We start from the raw sequence: 22,333 nt of genomic DNA, 5'->3' as shown, positions 1-22,333 counted from the left end.
CTCGCAACTGTTTAGCATGGTTGCTAAAATATGTTTTCACTTTTTTTGTGTTGTTATTTTGTGATATAATGGCTTGATTAAATGTTGTTTCAATGGTCAATGGCACTGGCCTTTATACCGAAATAAAATGAACAGATACATTAAAAAAGTTTTTTTTTCTTTTTTTTCCAAGGACCAAGGTTGGGGATGGGTTCATTATGCGAGTGGGTTCAATACGCGAGTGAATACAGTAATTTAGGTTTTATTTTTTGGTCCTAGCAAATGTGTTTTTTGCCTGTTAAGCTCCCAGTAATTCAGATATACAGTAGGCTATCATCAAATTCAGCCTGAAGGCACTAGGAAAATGTGTTCTGTTCGACACGAGTTCTCTTCACTGGAAGGTAAACAATACTGCAGAATTAGTACAAAACAAATTGTATTAGAGACAGTTTTAAACAACAGGCCCGTTCAAGAGATTTCCTTTGATAAGAGTAGTGTATATGTCTCTTTTGCTTCTATATATTTCTGTCCCATCGTTTTCAGACATGAGACCTGTGCTCATCCAATATTGGAAAAGGCAGCGTGATCTAGGTTTGACAATTAGAAGTACACTTTATTATCAGCACACGTCGAAAAAAACTCATAACAAAACATATGTTCATTGTTGCCAGCAAGCCTGGCAACATGAGCGCCAGCATGCTTGCAGGTATACACATTTCGAGGATAAAAGCCAAAACATTTTATTTGTTTCGATGAGATTGAATAAGCTTTTATGAGCACACGTACGATTGATAATGTTTTCAGCATGATTAGTCGCGAAATCTCACGTACAGGTAGTGTTTACTATAACTTTTAAGTGGCACGAATAGCTGCCTGGGTGCGAGCTTTTCAGCGTGGAAAGGTGCGACGACGCTGGCATCGACCATTTTTTTCAAGTGGATGGCTGGCAGGCGCTCCACGTACGTGTTGGTACCTCCCTGTAGCGCCGATAGTGTGTTATACTTCCTCCAATACGAGCTCTCTGTTATACCTCCTGCTTTTTCATGAGCATGTCTGAGCAAAGACTTTTTGGTGATATTATTAATATTGAAGTTGGTGCCAAGGGCACTCCAGCTTGAAGCGGTGCAGCTCATTTCACAATGTGGCGAGCGCTTCTTCTTACATGTGAAGCAATTCTTTGCGACCATCGGTGACATTGAGTCTGTCTGTCTGTCTGTCTGTGTATCTATCTATCTATCTATCTATCTATCTATCTATCTATCTATCTGTCTATCTATCTATGTATCTATCTATCTATCTATCTAGCTGTTTATGACATTTAGCTCTCCTGGCCATCTCCATAATGGTATCGATGCCAAACTTGGTATGGCATAACATGACTGTATGAAGAACATATTTGACTAATCATAACATGAAAATCATCACATGTGTGTCATCAATGTCATGGTTTACATTTCATGGTCCTGCAGTTCTTGCGGTGGTTTTGTTCACATAACATGTTGCAAAACTGGTATTCTATGGCATGATTGCATGGCGAACAAGTGACAGACCCTAGCATGAAAATCATGACATGCGTGTCATTTAACATGACTACATGCCACGCTCATGATGCGCTCACAGCTGGTTTGCTAGCGTCACATATACCAAATTTGGTATTACAGTATTTGAATGGATGACGAAGGTGTATGATCGGTGCAAACATGCTGATCATGAGATGCGTATGCTACGCTCATGATGCGCTTGCGGTCGTTTCACTAGCTTCACATGTACCAAACTCGGTACAGTATTACGCGACGAGCCTGGACGACATAGGTAAATGGCACATCTAAACATGATAATCAGGACATGCGTGTCATGTAACAACATGACTACATGCCACACTGATGATGCGCTCGCAGCCGTTTACCTAGTTTCACATCTGCCAAATTCGGTATTACGTAACGCCAATGCATGACGAAGGTATGTGACTGGTGCAAACATGATAATCATGAGATGTGTGTCATATGAGAACATGACTGCATGCCACAGTCAAGGCGCCAATACATTTCGACGTGACGCGGTGCGCGTGCTCGCCGGCATTAATTTCGTTGCGTCACGCCGCACTGCGTTGCTCGCAAGTGCACGCCGCGCTGTGTTGCTTGGACGCATGCACGTTTCAGCTCGTCATGCCTCCCTCCGTCATGAAATAAGAGAGACGCAGTGTTTTCTGGGTAACGCATGTTGCATTTCGCGCCAGTTGCCGTCAAGCTGCGCCGACAGACGCTGGCCGCGCCTGGCGTCAGACTATAGAGTGCTTGCGTTTTGTTAACTTAGCGTCGCTGTGCCCAGCGTGCGCGGGCATCAATGCTACATATGAGTAAATTCGGCCCTTCATGATGCGCGCACGGTCGTTTTGCTAACTCCACGTACACCAAATTTGGTGTTACTTGACCTCAATGGATGACGAAATATATGACTGGTGCAAACAGGATAATCCTCACATGCGTTTCATGTAAGAACATGACAATATACCAAGCTCATAGCGTGCTCGTGGCCATTTCGCTAGCTTCGCATATACTAAATTTGGTATCATGTGACGTGAATAGTTGACGAAGGTAAACGACACATCTAAACATGATATTCATGGCACGGAAGTCATGTACGGCATCATTTACATCCACCTCATAACGTTGTACTGATATTAAAGTGGCATATCAACATTTCTCATTCATGCTTCGCATATCATCGATTCGTACTGTACGTGAGATCTGCCAATTTTTTTTTATACTGGTTACACTGTCTAGCGAAACGAGCTAGCTGGTACACATCGGAAGGCAAAAAAAAAAAGAGAGAGAGAGATATTATGATGTTGACACGGAAGGATGATCTGTTGGCCTATTCTATGTAGAACACCACAACTGGAATCCAATACGGGGCGCGTTGCTTCATGTTTCTTTCACACATGACAGCAAAAAAAATCCTAGTCGAACCCCGCTTCAATGAAACTGGCGGGTTGCGGAAAAAATTTCGTTGACGCGAAAGTTTCGTTGTAGTGAAATAAAAAAAATATAGCTGATCTAAGCTAGCAAGACAAAAGAACATCTATTCTCAAAATTCAAAAAATGTCCACTACTTATTCTTTCCCAGTTGCGTCACGACGTCCCTCTCACCCATGCATGGCGAGGCCATGGTGAAAAGCACGCTAAAACAACGCCTAAAACCGCCTTCGTGAACAAATGAAACAGTTGCAATAACACGTTAACACGAGCAGCTGTCCTCCGTCAAAAATATTTGACAACGCCGAGATGGAGGCAGGCTATCATGGAGTGGCAACTTTTCATTATTCTATGCCATTCTTATCATCCATCACTCGCAGCTAGCTGATTTTGTTGATAATGCGGACGAACAGCTGCTCTGATTAGTTACCACACTGGCCAAGTGCGAACATGATGATAAGCATCAGAATCGGAAAAGGCATCGTTCCGCGGTTTCACCCAGGAGCTGGTGAAGGGAACCATTAACTGAGCAACTGAGCTTCAGCTTTGGATCGTCTGCCAGTGCAGTCTCATTGCCATCGCTATCGAGCAATGGCAGCGCCCATGTTTGCTGAACAGCGGCGATTTCTGGTGGTGCCAACGCTTGTTTTAGATATGGTTTGGCATTTTCAGGCTCTGAAAATGCATTGAAATGTTAAAGATTGGGTTTACTGCATAGCAATAAGTATCTGAGCCTAGAATTGCGCCGTAAGATTTCTCTGAAGAGGGACGATCGAAGAAAAAGTGTTGGTTGTGGCGACAATAGTTTTGCATTGACTCCTATGAACTGCTGATGGGGAATGGTGAATTTTTCGTTGTAGCGGAAATTGCGTTGATGCGGCACTCTTTATAGGTAGGGGAGTTTGACTGTACGCTTTATTGATGTGGTCTGAATAGCAGCAGTCTTTTTTTCGAAGATCTTTTTTATTTTTATTTTTTTATATTTAGATGCATTCATTGTTGTAGCACCCTACAAAAATGCAAAGTAGTTCCTACTGTAGAAAAAGGCCTTTAGCAACACTCTAAGGTGATTTTGCCTGTTTAAAAAATGCCACACCACTGCACAGCAAAGCAAACTAGTAGCTTTATACTGCTACTAATAATAATAATTGAGACCATAAATACAGTCGCCGACCGATTTTCCGGACTCCAAAAATTCGGACTTGTTGGATATTCCGGACTTCATAAATGCACCGTCAGGGATTCCATAGAGCTAATGCATTGTTTCGGCCGATTTTTCGGGCGAATTTGCCCCTGAAAGTTCGATTTTTCGGACTAAATCGCTCGTTTTGTGCCACGCTCCAAGCCATTGTGAACGCCGCCATGTTGGATTTTCTGTCGGCTTGGCTAAGCTTGGTCTTCAGATGCCTTTCCTGCCTCCGAGATTGAAATGCGCACGCCATGTTTTAAGTTTCGGAGGCCGTGTTTGCTTTTTAAAAGACGCGGTGATGGATGCCGTTTTTTCGTCTTCGGTCAGCACTATCGTCATCACATCGCACGGGGAGGAGGCGAAAGAAGGATTCTTTTATTGTCGTTGCAGCTTTTTTCAGTCCCCATTCTGCACGTGTTGTGTCGCGTAGCGTCGAGACGTTGTGTGCTTCGCAGCGGCTATCTGCGGCATCAAATTTTGTGTTCTCGGTGCCATGGCTCCGCTATCTGTGCCATCGCGGGAGCCAGGTGGTGTGAAGAAGCGTGGGAAGTATACGACCCTGACGATGGAGAAGAAAGCTGCCATAATCAAGCTAATAGAGAGTGGACGTTCGCAGCTAGATGTCGCCGGATGACGGTCGACGCCGGATGGCGGTCGTCGTTATCGTCGGATGACAACGACGACCGCCCGCAGCCGTCGGAGATCGCCAACGCGGTGACAATTTTGTCGAGCGTTTACGGTCGACGCCGGATGGCGGTCGTCGTTATCGTCGGATGACAACGACGACCGCCCGCAGCCGTCGGAGATCGCCAACGCGGTGACAATTTTGTCGAGCGTTTACGGCGACGATGTCACCTTGGCGCAAATACGGGCAAACCAAATTGCCTCCAAGCGTAGTTTGAAGCAAGGCAGCATCAAGGACTTTTTTAAACCTACCTGATGCAATAAACTTCAGATTTTTGGCGAAAACGAATTTTTCGGACTGTTCGATTTTTCGTACTTTTTTCGGTTCCCGCCAGGTCCGAAAAATCGGTCGGCGACTGTATACGAAGTTTGCGTATTTATACAATACAATGATAACAAGAAATCAAGTACATAAAACATTAGGGCCAGCACACAAAATGTAACATAGAAGCAGACTGAACGACAAAGCTGAAGTCATCTTTTAGTAACGTATTTAAATAACTTTGTGTTATAGTTGTAAAATCACTTCAAGCAACACTAAAGTGGAACAGTAAATCGATTTAGATCGATTAACTTTTCTAATAAAACTTTAGTAATGTTTTTAATTTGAGAGTCATAATTGTATTTATAAAGAAAGAAATCAAGGTCAAAGTGTTATTTTTAAATTTTTTGCCATAATCTCTACATGTGGCGTCACAGATTTTGAAGTATTTCTTCTACTCTTGTGACATTGCTTACTCAACGAAATTTAAGCTTGGTGTATTGTCTATGGCACCCTTGAAGGTCAGTGTACTTGATGTTTTTTGTTGTCGTCCTCAGCTGGCACACTCTGATGCCGCCGCTTTGTTGGAGTCAGTGGAGCCAAAATTTTCAGCATCAAATATGCAGGCAGGGTGAGCAAGATCGTCGGGAATGCATCAGGAGCAAGCGTCAGCACTTCCCTGGGAATTCGGACCTCAACATTGTTGATAATATGGACGTAGTCCCTCGCAATAAAATGGAGTTCTGAATATAACTCACACACAGCACAATCAGCGTCACGTGGCCAGTCAAGTTGATGGAGGTTTCGCTCCCAAAGAAGTCGTCTATTTTCGTCTTTTGGGGCCTTGAAAAGGGATAACTTGCGACATTGTCGCATACGCGGATATCCCGTTGTGCAACCTGGCGCGTAACAATGGTTTAAACGCTGTGTTTTTGTCATTTTTCGAGCAAAAGCGAGATGCCGGCCATGCCAGGCAGCCATGCAGAGCAAGCTAAACAACTAAACTGAAAGATTGGTCGATGCCCACGCCGTCGCTACTTTCCCTGCATGCGTGGACAGCTGCAAGCAAAGGTAGAGTGTGCCGGTCGTGCCACTCAGAAGTTCTAGTACACTCTAGTACAGGTCTCATTGCAGCAGCTGGTGGACTCCTCCCAGCTTCTGCCTAAAGCTCGTAAAACTGCTGTGTCGCATGGGCACAACTCCATTTTAGTTGAACTTCCTGCTCAGGTTCTACATTGATGGAGTTCAGAGGAGTTTGTTGGTGGCCGTGTGACAGGGGTACAAGTTCGCAGCTCAAAAGAGCAGCACTTCTTTGCAGATTGCAAGGTTCCCAAGTCCACAACTTCAACAAAAATTTTGATGTTGGCCTTGTGTAATTTCTTTTGTTTTTCTTGGCCGTATGGCTAAGTGAATTTGTGTCAAAGACTGCTGTTTAAAACAAGGGGGATTTTTTTCAGGAATATTACTGGGGGAAAAGGGAAACCCTCCCTGTACTGTATTTTGCTTTTTTTTTACGGAATGTATAGCAAGTTAGTTGCTTGGCTGGGTTTACTGAGATTGCCAATAAAAAGTTCACCCATAAAAGGACTGCTTACCAACTAATTTAACTGTCTGTTGTTCTGAAATAGTTGACAATTATAAAATGATTGGGCAGTATAGTGTTGCAAGAGCGAACGAACACCTTAGTTCTGCTGAAATACGTGGCGCAAGGTTGACAAAGAGAAAAAAAAAAGACGAGACAGAAAGAGCGAAATGGCGCTCTTTCTGTCTCGTCTTTTTTTCTCTTTGTCAACGTTGCGCCACGTATTTCAGCCTAATATCTACCAACTAGCCCAACATAACGTACTGTTAAACTTTAGCTCTGCTCTTCCTTTTCAGACGAAAGTTCTGGCATCGTATGAGAACTTGAACCAGATCGTGAGAACAACTTACTCTGCAGAGGACCAACAAATCATCGCCTGTCCATCTGTTGAACAAGTCAGTTGCTGCCTTCCTTGTTGATTAACTGTGATTTATTATTACTTTATTATTATTATTTACAGTACCTTACAGAGCCCTCGAGGGGCATTGTGTAAGGGGGGCGGTACAGATAATATGTTAGAAAAATATATGTACATATATATCTACACATACATAGGCAAATATTGAATATAATAGAAAATGCAGTTCAACTTATGAACACGTAAGCAAAATACATACTAGAAAAGTGAGTTACAGTATGTGAAGGTGAAATACAAAAAAATATTATGACAGTAACTACAACCTAGCAATAGTGCAAAAACATCAGCAACAGTCCTATAAACACTGATGATTATGAAGATGCGATAGAGCAGTTTTTGGTGCATAAGTATTTTTTAATAGTATGATAGAACATTGTGTGGTCTTGTTCTGACGCAAGATCATCTGGTAAATCATTCCACAAACGAATAGCTCGTGGAAGAGCCGACTGGTTGAAAGCGTTAGTATTGCCGTACATACGTGATAACCTAAAGGTGTTATGTAGTCTGCTCGAAATTCGATGTGCTAGGTTAAGGTGAACAGATGGCATCATGCTGGTGTAGATGAGTTTGTGAAATAGTGATAAAAGTGAGATGCCGCGGCGAATTTTCAGTGGCTCGAGCGCAAGGCTATGTTTAATCTGTGTTACGCTGGACGGGTAGCTGTGATTCTGCGCTATGAATCGACTAGCTCTGTTCTGTATAGATTCGAACTTATCTATGAGGTATTGTTGATATGGTGACCAAATGAAGGATGCGAATTCCAGTTGAGGACGGATTAGAGCAAGATAAGCCAGTTTGCGCACATCGGAGGGAGCACTGTATACATTTCGGTGCTGAAAACCTAATGATCTTGATGTGTTGGCACAGATAGAAGTGATATGTGTGGACTACGAAAGTGTAGACGTTAAGTTTATGCCTAGGTATTTGTAATGATCAGTGCGTTCTATAATGCTATTATCAATTATGTATTGGCTAATAAAGTTATCACGTTTGCGAATAAAGGTGATTAGTTTACATTTGGAAACATTAAGTGTCATCTGCCATGTTTTGCACCACTCAATGATATGCTCAAGGTCTTTTTGAAGAGTTAGATGATCGCCATTGTTGCGGATGGGACGATAAATAATGCTGTCATCGGCAAATATACGCGTACATGAGGATAAGTTGTCAGGCAGGAAAAGTAAGGGACCAAGAACACTGCCCCTTGGTACACCAGAGGAAACGTAACAAAGTGATGAAGAGTGATTTTTGGCGATAGTGAATTGTTGGCGGTTAGTTACGAAGTTTCTGAGCCATGTTAGCGTGAGTGAATCAAGTTTTAGTGATGAAAGTTTTAATATGAAGCGACAATGAGCAACACGATGGAATGCCTTTGCATAATCAAGAAATAAACAATCTGTCTGTAGATTACTGTTCATGTTAAAATGTAGGTCAGTGGTGAACTCAAAGAATTGAGTCTCCCAAGAACAACCCTTTCGGAACCGGTGCTGGTTAGAGAAAAAGAAATTGTTAGATTCTAGATGCGCATAAATGTTAGAAGCTATGATATGCTCAAGGATCTCGCAACATATGCACGTCAAGGAAATGGGCCGATGATTTCCAGGTGAACCCTTTGACACCATTTTCTTAACACCCTATCGGAAAAATGAAACTTAAATGGAACATGTATTTTATTAGTGTTCAGGACATATCAGTGTGCCTAATTAATACAATTATTTTGGGTATCACCTTAAAGTGTTGCATCTTCGGTGGGAAAATTAAATGTTTATTTGTGAAAGAATACACTGTTACTTTAGTGCAATGTGTTCTGGGGCATTAAATGTTCAGTTCGCTATACAGTTAGCACTAGCATTAGATTATTGTTAAGCATGTTGTCAGATGCTGGTAATTGGTAGTACATATATGTATGTGATATTTTAAACGTGCGAAGTACTAGTTTATAGTACTATGCACATTTAATTCTAGTATATATAGAATTCTAAATTCTGGTTATATAAAGTTTTTTTTTTTTGCAAAAAAAATTGAGAGATGAATAAGTCGGTGCATTTTGTTTTAATACAAAGACAGAAAAGAGAAACCATAATTGGCATGCTCCATTTTTAATGCAATTTTGTGATGTCTGCAGTCAAGCAGCCCAAAGATATCAGTTGATAAGTACTTCTTGGCTCACCAGAGATAAAAAACCTATGAAAATATAGGCGTTCACCCTTCATTAGGAAATAGAATATGATCAACCCATTTCTACATTGTGCGAGATATCTATAATATTTTCTTTTTTGAGAGACTTGTGTGAATTATGAATTTTAGGGTCGAAGCGAATAGTGATTTTGGTCGAATAATTTTGAATCGAATTTAAATGGTGTATATTGCATATTATCAAGGAAAATAAATATAACAGTAAGTTTCTCGCATATAACCCGCATCCCTAACTTAGAGCTCCCCGAAAAAAAGACAAAAAAAATTCTCGCGTATAGCCCACTTGCTTAGCTTTAAAAAAAGCTGTTTTGGGCAGTAACAACTGGACAGTCACAATCTCGTTTACAAAAGAACTTTATTTCAAAGCAATCGCCACCACGTTGACTTGACTGCCGATTCCCATTTCTTCAACCATCGCCCGACTCGCCGCTGTCGCCACTGCCATCTGTGGCTTCATTGCCGCTTTTGAAGACGCGATCGTCTTCAGTACAATCCAAGCAATTGCTGATGGCACACTTTTTGAAGCTCTTGCGCACCACGTCAGCTGGAATCGCCCCCACCCTGGCCATGATTCGCTGGAGCCATCCACAGCTTGCTCAAAACTCGCGTGAGATCTTCATCTCGCGGGCTAACCTCAGCACTTCTATTTGCGCTATCTCCGTTGAAACAGCGTGGCCGCGACTCTTCTACTTCTCAATAAATTTGAGAAGCTGCGTCTCGAAAAGGGGTAAGCACCAGTTTTTGGGCCGCAGAATGCTCGCCTCTCCTTGTATGCACTTTCAAGAGAGGCAGGGGAACAAAAAAAAGGCACTCCCGGTAAAACACTGTCATGTCGCTTTTAGCTAAAGTAACGACATCAATCACAGCCTGAATTGCTTCCGTTTTCAGAAGTGCACCTCATTCATTAGTCTACATACCACACATTGCAAATCCGTTCGTTCATGCATGCTGTCTCCACTTTCCCGAAAGCGCCAACAAAGCAGCTCCGACATAGTGTGGTGACGTTTGAAGAAGGCGATGTGAGGATGCCTCAGCTGATTTGTTAACTCAACATGAGGCCAAAGGAAGTCCACAAACACAGGGCTATTCAGATAATGCATAGATTTAGTGCCGAGAACTGCAAGCAGCTTAGGTACTCACGCTCTTACATTCCTTTGCACCTCCAGATGCACCCATAAAGAATACAAAAACCGTAAGCAACTTTCCGGCCCTGGCACTAAAACCCTATACATATGCAAAAGCATCGATGTATTCAGCCACGACAATGTGGCCGGCAATCTCATCGTTATGACGACCGAACATATGATCATACTGGGAAAGAGTTTGACAACCACACGATTAAGTGGTTTATCATCCCAAAACCATGACGTCATCATGTAGAACGCCATATTGGAAGGCTGCGAGAATTTCAGTCATCTGGGGTTATTTAACGTTGTGGGGGTCTCGGCGAGGTGAACGAGCGCCTCGCCACGCCACACTCTTGGAGTGAACGGACACAGTCGACGCGGTCGGTACAAAGTACACAACATACATACATTTATTAACTAATTTAGACGACGATATCGTCCGCCGAATGATACACCAATTTCAATTAACACGCTACCATACAAACAACATAACGCAGTGACACACTAAACACACAATAGCATGATAAACACACACTAACACACCCAACACACTAACACATACCCAAGGCGGCGGCGCCAACGCCTGACTTTCCACGTGGGACCCCGGCGCGAAGCCCGCGGTGCCGAGCACCGGGGGACCCACGCTACAGACAACGCCACGCGCAGAAGAGAGTCGCTCAACTCTCGCCCACCACCAAGGCCTGCCTTCCGCCAGGGGCCACCACCGGCGCTACCACTCTACCAACAATGGTACTCAAAGCGAACACAACGCCATCTATTGCCCGGCGGTGTTCACCTCCGAAATAAAGCCTTGGGGCGAGACACGTGCACCACGCGGGGCAGACAACTTTACAGGGGGGGGTGTCGGCAACCCCACATTCCCCCAACCTTAAATCAAACCATATCCCGAAATCAAAAATTAGCTACACAAGCTTTAACAAAAAAAAAATGATATCGCACGACCATAATGTCTTTGCACCACGACACCGCTGCTGGTCGACACTGCTGCACTGTCCGGCTAGGCTTCACCTCAGTATCGGCCCCGCAACAGCAACGTTGCCGTCGGCGCGACGCTCCGTCGTTAGCGCCGACACGTCTTCCAGTTGCGACCGGCACTCGCGAGGGCGCCGGACTGCAGGCAGTTGCGCAGGTCCCAGGCATCTCCATCGCCCGACCTCATTCCTGGCCAGCGACGCTGTCGATGTGCAGGACAGCCGGCCGTGGATGACATCCCTCCCGCTGAATACATCAATAACAACAAAAAAATTGAAAGAAAACAATCGAGCAGGTCCTCGGGAAGGGAGCTTCGAGCTTTTCGTCCACGTGGTACCTTGGTCAGTACTGCTAGCTAATACATCGGTGGCGGCCGAGACGCCCATCAAAATAAAACAAAAATCACTTTTCCTAACCCTTGCATCGCAAGATAAAAAAAAGTGAGGGAAGCAGAGCGCAACACCACAACGCCACGATCGACCTAGTTGTGCCACGTGCGACAGGCGGCTGCGCAGAGCCTTAGGCCTAATGAGTCACTCGGCAACAACCGGCATCCACCCAGCCTAGGCGCAGAAGAGGCAGCCGCGAGGAGACGTCCACTCTTGAGGTGGCCCTATCGCTCGCCGCACACAGCAGCTTACCGAGCGATCGGCGTCCACCGCCCCGGGCGGTGTCACGACGCCTCGGCCTCGAGCCGCAATACCAGACAGCAACGACGCCCGGCTCCCTGAGCCCAAAGATACAGAAGAAGGTATTTACAGAAAAACGGACCACCCACGAGGCTTCCGTACTCACACGCTTCGGGCCTGGCTTACAAACCACGTGCTCTAGGCCTTGCTCACCCCAGGATGCAGACCGTATGGCTCTCGTCCTAATTCAACAACGTTTTGAAAACAACAAACAAAAAATAACAACACTTGCGAGATAAAAAAAATAAAGTCAACCTGCCGACGAATTCAAACACGTTACAAAACCAATCTCCTCGCTTCTCAGCAAAGCCCACCACCGACGCTAGCAAAGGACTCCCCCTAGGCCTACTCTACTCCGGCTCTAACAAAATCCCTGTGTTGAACCGCAAAAACTGTCGTCCGATACTCCAACAGCTCCACGTTGGGCAGTCAGTGTGGGGTCTCGGCGGACGAACGAGCGCCAGTGTGGGGTCTCGGCGAGGCGAACGCGCTCATCGCCTTCTGCCAGGGGCCACCACCAGCGCTACCACTCTACCAACAATGGTACTCAAAGCGAACACAACGCCATCTATCGCCCGGCGGTGTTCACCACCGAAATAAAGCCTTGGGGCGAGACACGTGCACCACACGGGGCAGACAACTTTACAGGGGGGGGTGTCGGCACACCCACAACGTGCACCTAAATGATAAGCTAAGCACACAAGCCTTAAGCATTTTCGAATTCAGCATAAAGAAGGTGTCCGAGCCTTAAAAATTTAAATTTTTGTAGCGTTGCGTGTGCGTATTCACTGCCAAATTTATGATGCCAAGAAAGCCAGACTGTCCCGTGTGCACCTATACTACACCCGCTGCTTCCTATAAATGGAAGAAGTAGTTAGCACAAAAAAGTGGTTGGGGAGAGCTGATTTACAATGCAATGAGTATGCGCCAAAACGCACTTTAAATAGTTGGCTCACCACGCCCTTACATGGAGCGAACCCTCATCACTGTATAAAAACAGCCTCATTGTACTCACTACAGCTGCTTAGGCCGTAAAAGGAGGGAGCGAGCGCACGTCTCTAGTCCGGTCATGATCAAAGAAAGCACGCAAAAAGGGAATGAACACCCTATAGGGGGATCTGTCTATGGCCTGTATTGGCTTTCATTGGCTTTGCACCAGATGGTGCTGGTCGGCATGCGAACTGCACAGCAAAGCACGCATTGCCGTGAAGCCAACCTTTGTTTCCGGATTATTCGCAGATAATACACACCCCCGCTTTTCAGGCAATTTTTCACAATTCTTGGAGTGTGTTATATGCGAGAAAGTACGGTATTTGTCATAACCAAAATAACCTGCACAATATACATATTTTTTTTTAATTGATGAAAGGTCTGTGCTTATGCCTATTTTCTTGGTTCAAAGGAAATTGAAACAACTTTGAATAGTAGCAGGATCTGACTTTCGGCTTAATGCAGGTGATAACCTCAATGTACGTAGAGCATAGGAGCCAGTATAATAAGCTTTTAAACTTGAAAAAACTAGGAGTAAATGTGAGCGTAATATGTTCACTTATGTATTGAAGTGGAGTTTCGCAGCAATGCGGATTTTTTCTAGTTTTCACGGCTTAGCAGCCCTTTACTGCAGTGAAAAAGGTCATTACAGGAGGTTACTTACGAACTAATTTAGCATGTCTTATTAAACAGCTGAAGCGCAAAAAGATAAGTGACGAAGGGAACGAGGACAAGCACTTGTTCCCATAGTCCGTTGTTACCTTTTTTTGCACTTCAGCTGTTCAAGACATGGAATACCAACTGGCTCACTCCCACACCTTGCTAATCTAGCAACTCATCACTGCAGCAAAGTTACCTTTACAGGTGGTTACATTACAGCCACTCATTCATTTCCAATACAGTTGAGATGTCTGTTATAAGTAGGGCATCCCATATGCATTCTCTTATCCACCCGTATTTTTCTGTAAGCACACTGATGTCTCTTATATCCATTTGTCTCTTATACCAGGGTCTGTTATAAAGGGGTTTGACTGTACTTCGAAATTTTTAACAACTTATATTCGAATAGAAACGAATTTGAATACAGCAATATTCGTTCGAGTATTCAAATATTCACCTAGGTTGTGAACACAAGCCTAGTTTTCAAGCACCAAAATCTTTTTACACTAAGGACTTAAAGTATGCAATCAGTTATAAAGAATGGCGTGTTGCTGGGGGCCAGTGTATTTGTTGGTACTAATACATACAACCTTCTATTCATGCATTTATTTCTGTATGAGTGGGTGCATAATGCACATATTCTTGTCACAGTATCATAAATCTGTTGAATTCATATGAGTATCAAACTTCCTCAGGTAACTCAAACAAAAACATGATCTCTAGAAGGTTGAATTGAAATATGATGACCAAGTACTGATCAAAAGAACCGTGCATGCCTTTTCAGACATAGTTTCCTTATAATCGCGTGTTTTCTGCACATAGATGTGTGAAATTTTCACCGCCTGATGTTCACAGCTGCACTAAGTAGCTCCAGTGCCATGCAGTCCGTTGTGTTACTTTTTGTTATCGAACATTTCAAGTATAAAGCTTGGTCACTGATGATAATTTTGTGCCTTTATTTCAGATTAATGTCGTGTTAACAGGATTCCAGACAAAATGAGAAGCTACTCTGTAGCTCCAGAAACACTCTGTGACAATGAAAGATGCAAGTGAACGGCACACTCGAAGTGGCCAGCGGATGCCGGCAAAGCGATGCCCTCCGTGAACGCTTGCATGCGCCTTCTCTTGCAGCAGTCGTGCATTGTGTACACGTCGGGTGTGGTGCGAATGCTTCCAAATGTGTACATATGTGTAAAAATGTTAAGTTATTCGGAGAAGCAGTGGTATGAAAGGAATGTTTGCTGTTTTTTTACGTTTTATAGTGAGAGAGGGTTGTTATTAGAGGAAAGTATTAAAGGTTTGTAAAGAATCTTGTTACGACTGTGGTCCTGTATCATTTTGCAGTGGAGCTTCGCTTAACCTCAACCTACGAGTTCTCTGGTGCCACCAAAAACACCTGGATTAATGAATTCACAGTGTTGCAGCGTGGCCAGCAGCACAAAGCAGGCAGGGTTTCGACACGCATGTGTCCAGTTCATCGAATGTACATTTCAACACTCAAAGAGACTAGCGCACATGTACAAGACAACCTGCTTAATTCACTCAACTTATAAATACCGCTATTTAAATACAGTTAAACCCTTTTATGTGAGATGTCTCTTATAAGCAGGGTACCGTATTTTCTTATCCACCCGTATTTTACTGTAAGCACACTGGTGTCTCTAACACCCATTTTTCTCATATCAGTGTGGTTTAGACTGAATACTAATGCATGGTATGCCTAAGGGTCAGTTCTACCTTTTACTTTTTTTTAAATTTCTGTTAGATGAAATAACACTGGAAATCTGTATTACCGAAGCCACCAATAGGCACCTTTCACCAATGAAATTCACAGCGATTTCAAAATACCATGTACTGTACATAAAGTACTTTTTTTTTATTCTCCTCTTTAGTACTAGCTTGTTTATTTCTTCGAATAACCAACCACCTGCTACTGCACCACATAGATCGAATTTGATGGCAGAAGATTTCAAATATTTTTCAAAGATGCTGTACAGACAGTATTGTTAGTATGTGTTTCTGTGCAAAGATCATTTATAGAAATTTCTTGGATGTCTAAATGAATTGTCCAGTTGTTCAGAAAGGATTATGAGATTTGAAATTGCTCTTGGACTTTGCTAGATTATGCGCTATATACTGGTTCTTGTCCGATGGGCAATGCCTTAGGTGGGATATCCGCACAATGGCAGTTTCAACAGCTGTCAACTTCTTGTGCCCTGAAATTCATCTGGACTGTACTCGGGACACCCAAAGGCCGGCCTAAATGTCTCTACACAACCCCGTTTCAAGATGTAATCCACCCCCCCACAAGGAGCTTAGTACCAGATTTAGGGACATCTAAACCCATTATAAAAACTGTTTAGGTTTATCAGTGTGGTGGTGCAAACTTGGTACATTCCATGTCCACGCAAAATGCCCTACCACATAGTAATTATGTCAGTAATCGTTTGAAAAAGTTTCAACACACAAATTTTCAGTCCATTTTTTGCATCAAATAGAAAGCCAAGCAATCATAGTTAAGACAATGTATCAGCAAACGTGTGTGTGCCCTAAAAAATTAATTACATGTTTTTAAAAGTTAGTTTGGGTTCTTACTGCACCCTGACATCACAACCCTGTATTGGTTTCTAGTCATGTGTTTGCGCAAGGTACCACGACGCTTCTACCGCCCCCCCCCCCCCCAATGCTCTGTTGGCAATGTGCAAGTAGTAATTGTTCTTTTTTAAATGCGAAGCATTTCTTAGTGAACTTCGGTGACATTGAGCGTGTCCATCTATCTAGCTGTCTACGACTTTTAACTCTCCTGGCCGTCTCGATAATGGTATCCATACCAAACTTGGTATGACATAAGATGACTGTATGAAGAACATATTTGACTAGTCATAACATGAAAATCATGACATTCATGCCATGATTTACATTCCATTGTACTGAAGCTCTTGTGGGAGTTTCGTTCACGTGGCATTGTCAAAACTGGTATGGTATGACATGATTGCATGGCAAAAACAAGCGACAAACACTAACATGAAAATCATGACATGCATGTCATGTAACAACATGATTACATGCCATGCTCATGATGCGCTGGCAGTCACTTCGCTAGCTTCCCATATGCCAAATTTGGTATTACCTGACGTCAATGGATGACGAAGGTACGTGACTTGTGCAAACATGATAATCATGAGATGCGTGTCATGTGAGAACATGACTACATGCCACAGTCAAGGCGCCAACACATTTCGACTTGACGTGGTGCGCGTGCTCGCCGGTGTTCACTTCGTAGCGTCACACTGGCGTTGCCACGCCAGGCACCGGTCCTGCCATATACTCGCAGGCGCGCACCGCGCTGTGTTGCTTTGCTTTGACGCATGCGCGTTTCAGCGCGTCCGGCGTCCCTCCCTCACAAAAAGAGGGAGACTCAGTGTTGTCTGGGTAATGCATCGGTGCGAAATGCAGGATGTCGCATTTTGCGCCGCCTACCACCATCGGACTGTGCCGACGAACGCTGGTCGCACCGGTCGCGCCTGGCGTCGGACTATAGTGCTCGTGTTTTGCTAACGTAGCGTCGCTGTGCCCAGCATGCGTGCGCGTCAACGCTACAATGGAGTATATTAGGTCCTTCATGATGTGCTGGTGATCGTTTTGCTAGCTCCACATATACCAAATTTGCTGTTGCGTGATGTCAACAGATGACGAAATATATGACTGGTACAAACACGATAATCCTGACATGCGTGTCATGTAAGAACATGACAACATACCACACTCAAAGCATGCTCGCGGGCGTTTCGCTGGTTCCAAATATACTAAATTTGGTATCACGTGACGTGAATGGGTGAAGAAGGTAAACGACACATACAAACAAGATAATCATGACACGAAAGTCATGTACGGCACCAATTACCTCCACCTCATTACGTTGTGCTGATTTTAAACTGACATATCAACCTGTCTCATTCGTGCTTCGCATATCATAGATTCCCACTGAGCATGGTATGTGCCAATTTTTTTACATTCAAATACCTGACAAAGTTGCCAGTTCCGCTTATAATAAGCAGAGTTGGGCTACCTCATTCACCAAGTCGCTTGCAGAGTATTCCTGTTGCTTGTCACTTTTTGGGGCTTATTTGCACTTATCCTGCAAGTATAGTTACTTTTGTTGTTTTGATCAGGTTCACGAATAGCACGTTTTTTGTGCAGTGATAACGCATTTGTCGAGCTTGCAGTCAACCAAATAGAGTACCATCCTGGAGACAATATTAAAAAGTAAGTGTAATTTTTTTCATTATTGCAGATATTTTCGGTGTAAAGGTTAGTGATTTTTCTAACTCCCCTTTGCATTTGAGTGACATTTTTATTATATAAATTAAAAACTTTTGAAACAATGGAAAAGTTGATCGAATTCCTGCTTGCTTTTACGTTTCTTGGTAAAGGTAGAGTAGCTCGCCTAGGCTTTTTTTTTGTGATGATTTTTCGCTTGTTAGCTCAGTAGCATCTGTCAACACTGGTACCAGACTTCATTATGACAAGCCATGCTGGTGTGTGAAGTCACCAGAATTGATACTGTAGCATGGCGCTGCACAAGTGTAGATGGAAATAATGTCAAAATAAACCAAGTAAACACATTTCCTGAGCTTGGCACTTCACTGCAGGAAGTCATTGTGAACAGGAAATTTGAAGCCGGGTTTACAATGCTTCGCAAAGTTTGGAGCCAGTAACCTCTCAAGTTCAAAGGACATCAGCAAAATTAAACAGTACAAAAATTACTGCACAGTTTAATACTATACATTTCAACAGTACTAGGTTCTCATTGATTATATTCTTGCATCGAAATTAAAATCGTTTCCTTCTGGGTATTGCGTAGGCATGTGCAGGCCCTTCTTTGTACAGCTCATAGTGAGGCGTTCCCTCCCAAATTTCCTTTCCTTGTTGATCGATGGCATAGCTGTAGCTGACTGGGTTTTCAATGGCAAATTCTATGGCTTGGTCCAAATTCTCGAGGGTGACATACGTGGAACTTCTCTTCTGCAAAAAAACAAGTGGACAGTGATTAGTGTACTTGGAGTCACAAAATCTCATCCCCAAAAGAAGTCTCTTAAGAAAACATTTTCGAGCTGTCTTAATCAGTCCCACACATTGGCTTTTCAATCTTATTTCATTATTTTATGTTTGGTACAAAGATGTGACCTTGTCAATGAGCCCACAGACAACACATTTGATCAAAGTAGTTTCAATTTTGAGAATGTTGCAGAAAAGGATGCCTTCACATTAGAGACTTTCAGATCTTGCATACAGGACGTGATTCTGGCGCATTAGAAACGTCACATCCTGCTCTGCAGTCCTTCATTTAGCAGTTTTGGTTCTATTGTAGATCTGGTCGTTTGCGCCCATAAACTCTAAATATACAAAATCTAACACTCGCTTTAACATCAGTCAGCTTGCGTCTTAAGCTGCCCCTTGCACCTACAGCACACAGTTCTGCAATCTTCGGCGGACTTATTCTAGAAGTAAGCTCTACCCACTTTTCACAGTATCGAATCACGGCTGTGGCGGCTGAATTTTCTATAGAGGCGAAAATGCTGTAGGCCCGTGTGCTCAGATTTGGGTGCACATTAAAGAACCCCAGGTGGTCGAAATTTCCGGAGCCTTCCACTATGGCGGCTCCCATAATCATGAGGTGGTTTTGGGACGTTCAACCCCACATATCAATCAATGTACTTTTGAGAATGAGCTTGAGAAAGAGATGGAAGAACGAGCAATTTTCAATGCATGAGCTGCAAAATGCATTGGCAACTCGATGCACCAACATTCTACAACATGCGCACCTTTTCAAGCCTCACAATCTCCTCAATTCGCTCTTTGAACTGCAAAAGCTTGGCTTTTGCCTCAGCTTCCCTCTGCAAGAGCTCCTCCACTCTCTTCGCTCCTTCCTGCTTGTTTCTTTCCATCCTAGAAGTATTAATTAGACAGCACAGTTACAAGGCCAGCAACTGTATCGCAATACCATTTTTAAAAAGCAAAAGTCACAACACCACCACGTAATCTCGAAAATATGCTAATGTAAACTGCATGCCATGAAAAGAAATGATGACCGTTCATGCAAACAAAGAAGGCAAGCCTAATTTAATGCTAATATTAGCTACCTTTATATATGGTAGTGGTCAACTAGGCCGCCATGAAGCCATCGTAGAACTCCAAGGTAGAAAAGTATAAAGGGGTAAAACGTGTACTATCTGTACTGCAACAGCATAGGTTAGTTACGATTTAAATGAACGAACTACACTAGTCCCCAAAGGAGAAGCTTACTGTGTGACTTTCAACCTGTTATCTATGACACTGGACTGAAGGCTACTTCAATGAAAATCCAAAGCAGCATGTCATCACCAAGACAGCAGGAAACAAAACGGTGAGTGGTACTTCACACACGACGTAGCAATAGATATTGCAATCACAAACAAAGCGGAGCTCTTTATAACTCTAAACATTACAACAGTGTCTTCCTCAAGCATCATGGGAAACAAGTTAAGCAGCATTTGTCTTCAAAAGAGGCTCACTCAATCGAAGTCTGCAAAGCATGTGAACATCCACAGCACAATCCTAATCGCACAAAGCAACTTCAGTCGCAAGACTTTCTGCTATTCACCGATTTCTAGATTTTAAAAAAGAGAACAGGAAGTACAGAAACTAATGAAGGAACAGGAAAAGTTGAGCAGCTAGAAAAAAAGTGGCAGCCAAATTACTCGGAGCATTCAACGAATTATTGTAATCATGCTACTTGGGACCACTCTTTCTACACCTTCACTCTTAGTGAAGGAGGACACTAGACACTGCTTTCTGAATAATCTGGTGCAAAGGCAAAGTCTATAGATGATACACAAGTATTTACTGTATGGGAAGGGGAAAAGAGCAACATAAACTGAGGAAAGTACACTAGTAAAAGCATTCCTTGCAGTAAATGACACCTGAGCATGTGCTTGTGATATGACCATTCTCTCGAAAAGCTAGGTCATTTTTTAATACTTTCATTAAGCATGCGGCAATTTAAAAGCATGTATTATGAGCTCAGACGTGGATTCATAAGAGTGGTGCATTGCTAGAAAAAGGCTGAACGTTGGTAATTCTCTAGCACCAGGCACAAGGGAGACTGTGATGTCACTAAGCACGACAATAGCAAACGAAATTGAAATTAATTTTACGAGGTGGACAGATCATTGCTCTTTTACTGCAATCATCGTGTCACGAGGTGAATAGATAATGAGGAAAATATTAAACAAGGAATGCACCCTATAGGGCAATACCTTAGTACAGCAACCCTCTGGTTTTCCTTTTCATTTTCTTCAAGAAGGCGCTCGTGCTCTCGCTCTTCCTCTTGAGACAGGGCTGAGTGCTTGTCAGCCAATTCGAGGTCTTTCAGGTGTTCATCCCTCCAAAAGTTTCTGCAAGAGGAACAGCAAAGAAGTAATAATTGATGAATGAAACTGACACTGCAGTTTTAGATGGAGGAAGTGTGGAAACTACGTGCGCTTAAGAAAAGACAGAAATGTCACGAAGTGCTGCTTAGTTATTGTGGAACCGGTCAAACCTTATGGTATTTCATCAAATGTAAACGACGGTCAAACCTTATGGTATTTCATCAAATGTAAACGACCAAGGGCGAACTACGATTGAATTCAATAACGGCTCGGTAAGTAGCTAGCGACACCTATCAATTTATGGCACCGGCGGGGGGGGGGGGGGTGTAGCAGGGCCCCTTTTTCTATCAAGTCAAATTATAAGGCAGACATTGAACCCCCCCCCCCCTCCTCTCGTGTGACTAGAGGGGGGCTGCACTCTGCACCCCCGTCACCCCTGTGCGCACGCCGTAGATCTAAGCACCGTATCTACATGTTTCATGCGTTTCATTGGCATACACGAGCAGTCTTTCAATCAAACTGTACAACGACAATGCGACGCCGCGGCAACACACTTTCACATAGCAGACCGACGCGCACATACCACGCCAGAAACTCGATGGTATGCTTCATGCAGGGCATTAGGACACGCACCTGATTGCTTTCATTTCGGTTTTATAGGCAGCGGTCAAGCGGCTGAGCACTGCGATTTCTTCTGGATCTTTCGGTGGTCCCAAATTAATTTTGAAAAGCTTGCTGGGGGCAATCGGCATCCACCGAGGTTTCGTGCCCTTGGGCTTCTTCCATCTCACTTGCTGCACACCCAGCAACAGAGACATTTCGGAACGATGAAGAGTAGCATCGTAAGCAGCACTTCGTAAAGGCGACAAAACTGCTTTTGGAAGCATCGAGGCCAACATATCGAGCCACTTCTCCCGCGGGCCGCAGCTCACAGCTACAGGCGTGCGCCGAGGCGGCTTCGACCGGCGGCGGCGCGAGAGTCGTCCGGAGTTGTCGGCGGTGGCGGCGTCAGCGCAAGCCGGTCTGCGCCGAAAACTCGGCGCGCCGCCACCACCGACGTCAATTGATCAGCGCGCCGCCGCAATGAATGTACTTTTTTTTTTGCGTGATTAGCACGCTTGTTTTTTACGTACGCTTAAATTTCTTTAGGAAACCTGCCTCTCTATTATACTTTATT

The 22,333-nt window shown here is 43.7% G+C and overlaps 2 protein-coding genes across 3 annotated transcripts in view; one reads left to right on the top strand and one right to left on the bottom strand.

Annotated features, from left to right (window-relative positions):
• Positions 1-15,061, top strand: part of Cog3 (conserved oligomeric Golgi complex subunit 3) — a 58,218-nt gene extending 43,157 nt beyond the window's left edge. For both annotated transcript variants that reach the window (XM_037428971.2, XM_075888246.1), the window contains 2 exons: positions 6,968-7,066; positions 14,709-15,061. In XM_037428971.2, the coding sequence (XP_037284868.2) occupies positions 6,968-7,066; positions 14,709-14,744 (135 nt within the window). In that variant the 3' untranslated portion in view covers positions 14,745-15,061. The remainder of the gene's footprint in view (positions 1-6,967; positions 7,067-14,708) is intronic.
• A 3,430-nt stretch (positions 15,062-18,491) lies between these two features.
• mRpS26 (mitochondrial ribosomal protein S26) lies at positions 18,492-22,134 on the bottom strand. The gene is made up of 4 exons (XM_037429484.2): positions 21,790-22,134; positions 21,043-21,180; positions 19,570-19,693; positions 18,492-18,769 (listed from the first exon to the last, which is right to left on the bottom strand). The coding sequence occupies exons 1-4, from the start codon at positions 22,053-22,055 to the stop codon at positions 18,578-18,580; spliced, it is 720 nt and encodes a 239-aa protein (XP_037285381.2). The 5' UTR covers positions 22,056-22,134; the 3' UTR covers positions 18,492-18,577.
• Between the last annotated feature and the right edge of the window lie 199 nt (positions 22,135-22,333).

This window comes from Rhipicephalus microplus, chromosome 1 (genome assembly GCF_043290135.1).
Source record: "Rhipicephalus microplus isolate Deutch F79 chromosome 1, USDA_Rmic, whole genome shotgun sequence".
NCBI lineage: Eukaryota > Metazoa > Arthropoda > Arachnida > Ixodida > Ixodidae > Rhipicephalus > Rhipicephalus microplus.
The sequence above is the reverse complement of the archived record's forward strand: the minus strand, read 5'-3'. Positions and strand labels throughout refer to the sequence as shown.

Excerpts from the sequence above, each read along its gene's own strand:
- mRpS26 (XM_037429484.2), bottom strand. The coding sequence starts at position 22,055 with ATGTTGGCCTCGATGCTTCCAAAAGCAGTTTTGTCGCCTTTACGAAGT. Across the intron at positions 21,181-21,789 it reads ACCGAAATGAAAGCAATCAG|AAACTTTTGGAGGGATGAAC; the intron begins GTGCGTGTCCTA and ends TTCCTCTTGCAG. Across the intron at positions 18,770-19,569 it reads AGATTGTGAGGCTTGAAAAG|AAGAGAAGTTCCACGTATGT; the intron begins GTGCGCATGTTG and ends GTTTTTTTGCAG.